Source organism: Rhamphochromis longiceps, linkage group LG12 (genome assembly GCF_057381845.1).
Source record: "Rhamphochromis longiceps isolate RC_006_pf linkage group LG12, R_longiceps_female_GT1.1, whole genome shotgun sequence".
NCBI lineage: Eukaryota > Metazoa > Chordata > Actinopteri > Cichliformes > Cichlidae > Rhamphochromis > Rhamphochromis longiceps.
In genome coordinates, this window is record NC_140568.1 from 45,860,166 (window position 1) to 45,865,165 (window position 5,000).

Below are 5,000 nucleotides of genomic sequence, written 5' to 3' on the forward strand. Positions count from 1 at the left end.
CGGCACAAATCCGACCTGGGTCACTTCCGTATGTGGTCCTGAATCCGACACATATCTGATGTTTTAGAAAGCGACTGCTGTTTGACGGTCACGTCGCATTAAATCCGTCTTTTACGTTCCTGACACAAGACAGACGCCGATTATCAGCGCCGGAGAAGACATCGCGAACGCTTCCTGTCCGTCCAGTACAACTGCTGGGAAGACAGTGTTGGAGAAACGTGAACATTTTATTTGTTCTGTATAATCTGCAGATTCTGACAGAAATCTGCAGCTAGAAGCTCCGCTCCTCTAAAACAGCAACAAGGATCATTATTAGGTTATTTACATTATTATGTAAATAACAAAATAACTTAAAGCAAAAACTGGGAAACGTGAAGTCCGAAGTCTTTATATTAAGGCCATCTGTCAAACACTGTTTGTTCTGGGTCTAAACAGAGCGCGCTGTGTGTGACGTCTTCTTTTGCGCATGCGGCCGCTTTGACCGTTTGCTGTAGCATTTTATTTGTAGTGTGAACGAGCAGACAAAACAATCGGATTTGATCAAAAAATCGGTTTTGAGCATTAAGACCTGCAGAGTGAACGCAGCCTGAGACTACGTTTTGGACGAGCTGCAGACGACTGAGCTGTAAGACACTATGCTTAGAGAGCCCAGGAGGGCCGAGGCTGCAGGTACCATAATTTAAGATAATTTAGTGTCTTTGTTGTTTCTTCCAGAGGAGTCACACACTACATGTGTTTCTGAAGACTGGACCCCCGACTGCCTCTGTCAGTCAGACAGGTGGACAGAGGGGTGGACAGAGGGGGTACCTGTCTCTCTGCCGCTGTACAGCGAGTTGTCTTCCATTCCTTCGTCTTCTTCCACCCTGGTTCCTCTCTGCAGGCTGCCTCGCTTCACGCCCGTATCCGTCCAGCTCATCTGCACGTTTGTCAGAGAATCAAAGTGTGAGAGCCGCAGCAAACAGACGTTATTCAAATGTCTTTATACGTCCACAGGGTTCAGTGCTAGGACCAATTCTGTTTACATTATACATGCTTCCCTTAGGCAGCATCATTAGAAGACATAGCATACATTTACACTGCTATGCAGATGACACCCAGCTCTATCTGTCCATGAAGCCAGATAACACACACCAATGAGTTAAACTGCAGGAATGTCTTAAAGACATAAAGACCTGGATGGCCGCTAACTTTCTGCTTCTTAATTCAGATCAAACTGAGGTTATTGTACTCGGCCCTGAAAAGCTTAGAAATATGGTATCTAAGCAGATTCTTACTCTGGATGGCATTACCTTGGCCTCCAGTAACACTGTGAGGAACCTTGGAGTCATTTTTGACCAGGACATGTCCTTCAACGCACATATTAAACAAATATGTAAGACTGCTTTCTTCCATTTGTGCAACATCTCTAAAGTTAGAAATATCCTGTCTCAGAGTGACGCTGAAAAACTAGTTCATGCATTTATTACTTCCAGGCTGGACGACTGTAACTCATTATTATCAGGAAGTCCTAAAAACTCCCTGAAAAGCCTTCAGCTGATCCAAAATGCTGCAGCAAGAGTCCTGACAGGGACTAGAAAGAGAGAGCAGATTTCTCCTGTTTTGGCTTCCTGTTAAGTCCAGAATTCAAAATCCTGCTCCTCACATACAAGGTCTTAAATAATCAGGCCCATCTTATCTTAATGACCTTGTAGTACCATATCACCCTATTAGAGCACTTCGCTCTCGCTCTGCAGGCCTACTTGTTGTTCCTAGAGTATTTAAAAGTAGAATGGGAGGCAGAGCCTTCAGTTTTCAGGCCCCTCTTCTGTGGAACCAGCTTCCAGTTTGGATTCAGGAGACAGACACTATCTCTACTTTCAAGATTAGGCTTCAAACTTTCCTTTTTGCTAAAGCATATAGTTAGGGCTGGACCAGGTGACCCTGAATCCTCCCTTAGTTATGCTGCAATAGACGTAGGCTGCCGGGGATTCCCATGATGCACTGGGTGTTTCTGCTTCACTCACTATGTGTTAACAGACCTCTCTGCATTGAATCATATCTGTTATTAACCTCTGTCTCTCTTCCACAGCATGTCTTTATCCTGCCTTCCTTCTCTCACCCCAACCAATCACAGCAGATGGCCCCGCCCCTCCCTGAGCCTGGTTCTGCCGGAGGTTTCTTCCTGTTAAAAGGGAGTTTTTCCTTCCCACTGTCACCAAAGTGCTGCTCATAGGGGGTCATATGATTGTTGGGTTTTTCTCTGTATCTATCTTTGTAGGGTCGACTGTACAATATAAAGCGCCGTCAGGCGACTGTTGTTGTGATTTGGTGCTGTGTAAATAAAACTGAATTGAACCATTGCGACTTCGCCATACTGGTCCACTTGATTGTCATAGTTTGTTCGATCTTTACTATTATATATTTTTCTACTTTAAGTTGTTGCAATCAGAAGGAACAGGACAAGGAACGAGAAAGAGGAAGAAAAGTTGGGAAGAGACTCAACAAAAGGAGAAGGAAAGAAAACCACAGAAGAAGAGAGACGAGAGAAAAGACCACAGGTGTCCAACTCCAGGCCTCGAGGGCCGGTGTCCTGCAGGTTTTCTATGTGTCCTTGAGCCAACACAGCAGATTCAAATGGCTAAATGACCTCCTCAACATGTCCTGAAGTTCTCCAGAGGGGAGAACCTCAGGCCCAACAGAGCCAGAGTGGCCAGGCCCGCCAAGCAGCCGCCAGGAGTGAGGCAGTACACACCTGAGCACCCAGCCCCAGACACCAAGAACCACCAACGGGTGGGAGCATCAGCCACCTGCAGGGAGTGTGGTGGGGGTAGATAGGGGGGGGCTGAGATGTTCCCAGAGAGGTGGAGTCTAAGACCCGACCTGACACATAAACAGAGACGCACAGAGACTTGAAAACAGAGGTTTCACACCAGGCACAGCCTCAGAGTCCAGATATGTATTTTTCCAGAAGTTACAGTCCAGGAAGTTCTCCTTCTCAGATGCTTTTCAAGATAAAAGTCTTTTAAAGGACAGAGCTTCTTCAGAGGTGATGTTCAAAGCGAGAGCAGGTTCAAGTTTCCGGCTCAGAGTTAGTTTATTGGAAACTGGGTCAAACGTGTTCGTCAGCAGCCGCGTGCAGAAAGCCGTCACTGCACCAGATGGAACGTTTATCTCACCGGGAAAGTCTAAATGATTCATTTATTTATGCATCTATGAAGATGGATGGGCACATATTTCAGTGAGCTAACACAGATATGAACTCTCACTGTGTGGTCGTATCTTTGTGTTTCCTTGTTTTTATTGTTCTTCAAATATGATAAATGTGTATTTTTATCATAAACTTTGTGACGGCCACACAAACTTTAGTTTAACGTGATGTTTTTATCAGTGGTCTAATCAGTAACATCCAATCAAAGACGCCGAGCTAGCAGCTACTGCTACCTGCGTGAGAGGCCACGCCTCTCTTTTACTGCCTGCTTTTATTTTTCAATCCTGGAAGATTTTTGTTAAAGAGAACATCAAATGTGAGCATCACTGTTGCAAAAAGGAGGAAACCTTTTCATGCGCGGCTTCTTTTCGGTGCATGTTTTTATTTCCTCCTCTCAGAAGCTGCACTCTGATTGGCTGGTTGCTCGAGGACTATATTTCCTGTTACACAGAGCCTGAAAGAGGAAGTGGAGCTGTGAGTCAAGACAGTCAGCTGTCTGCCATCGCGCTGCTATTTATACCCACGGCTTCAACGTGACGGAGCAAAGCAGCAGGAGAAGAAGAAATGGCCGTCGGTCTGTAATGAGCCCTCAGCTGTGCCGCGGCGTTGTCATGGCGGCAGCATGCTGCCACACCTCCTGACCCTGACCCGGTCCTGCTCATCATTCAGAGAAACATCAGCACGATCGCGGTGCTTCAGCTCACCTCTTTAGTCTTCCACTCTCCTAAAGCAGCTTTGCATGATTCACACATCAAACTAATCCTTCTGTGTCTCTTAGAGGCCTGGTGAAGCCTCCGCTCTGTCTGCTGATCGGCAACTTTAGGAAGCCTGCAGAGGGGCAGGGCCCAGCGCTAACATACATATACTTTTTAGTAAACACTGAGAAACAAAACAAAAAGTATAAAAGTACTCCCAAAAGTATTCTTAAAATGAAAGTAAATATTAGATTTTTATATTCAACAAATGTTTCATATTTTCATTTTCAGCAGAGACGCTCTGATGATGTGTTCGGTGTAAAACCTGTAAAATGTAGCCAGCACTGTCATAACCACAAATGTAACTAAATAACATAAAACATGAGGAAATTCATTAAAAGCTTGTTTGTATTTGTTCAGCTGCTTTGTAAACGAGTCAGTGGAGTGTGCACGGCGTAAAGACGACAGCCTCGTGCCTGACGACCCACGCGGGGTTTGAACCCAGTACGAGGGACCGACAGCGACCTCTGACCTGAGGACCCGAGTGCTCGGGAAGAAGCAGGAGGCCTCAGCAGGTCAGAGATCAGCTGGGGAGCTTCACCGCGCAGAGCTCGAAAAGCTCAAACTAACATTTTACATGAAACCTCAAATTTACCAACGACCGACGAGGAGAAGCCAAATCTGGAGTAACATGTGACCTCCTGTTAGTGCCGCAGCGTCGTGTGCAGTCTGAAGGCGATCCAACGCTGACTGGTTGAAACCAGTAAAAAGACGTTACAGAAGAAGTCAAAGCATGAAGAATCACCTCAGCCTCTGACACCAGCACAGGTTACAGATGTTTGAACCGTGACTCTCACACAGACTCAGCTCTCAGATACGACGCCCACATTTGTGACGGAGGAGCCTAAAGAACAGATCATGTGATGGCGAGCAATAGTTTCTGTTTTATCCGTGTTTAACTGGACGACGTTACATAGAAACCAGTAGAACCAACCACCTCGCCCTGCAGGCCGTTAAGCTGCAGGCAGACTCGTGGGATTAAGACTAGACTGTAATAAGATGTGTGGAACATCTGTTTTAAGTTTTCTGCAGGTTGTTAACTGGCTTGTGGTGTAACT

The 5,000-nt window shown here is 45.9% G+C and overlaps 2 protein-coding genes across 4 annotated transcripts in view; both read right to left on the reverse strand.

The window, feature by feature from the left end:
* Positions 1 to 5,000, reverse strand: part of LOC146658272 (uncharacterized) — a 187,718-nt gene that overhangs the window by 85,781 nt on the left and 96,937 nt on the right. The window lies entirely within an intron of this gene.
* The window catches only part of dok2 (docking protein 2), a 22,596-nt gene that overhangs the window by 9,887 nt on the left and 7,709 nt on the right, over positions 1 to 5,000 (reverse strand). For all 3 annotated transcript variants that reach the window (XM_085426639.1, XM_085426640.1, XM_085426638.1), the window contains one exon: positions 808 to 916. In XM_085426639.1, the coding sequence (XP_085282765.1) occupies positions 808 to 916 (109 nt within the window). The remainder of the gene's footprint in view (positions 1 to 807; positions 917 to 5,000) is intronic.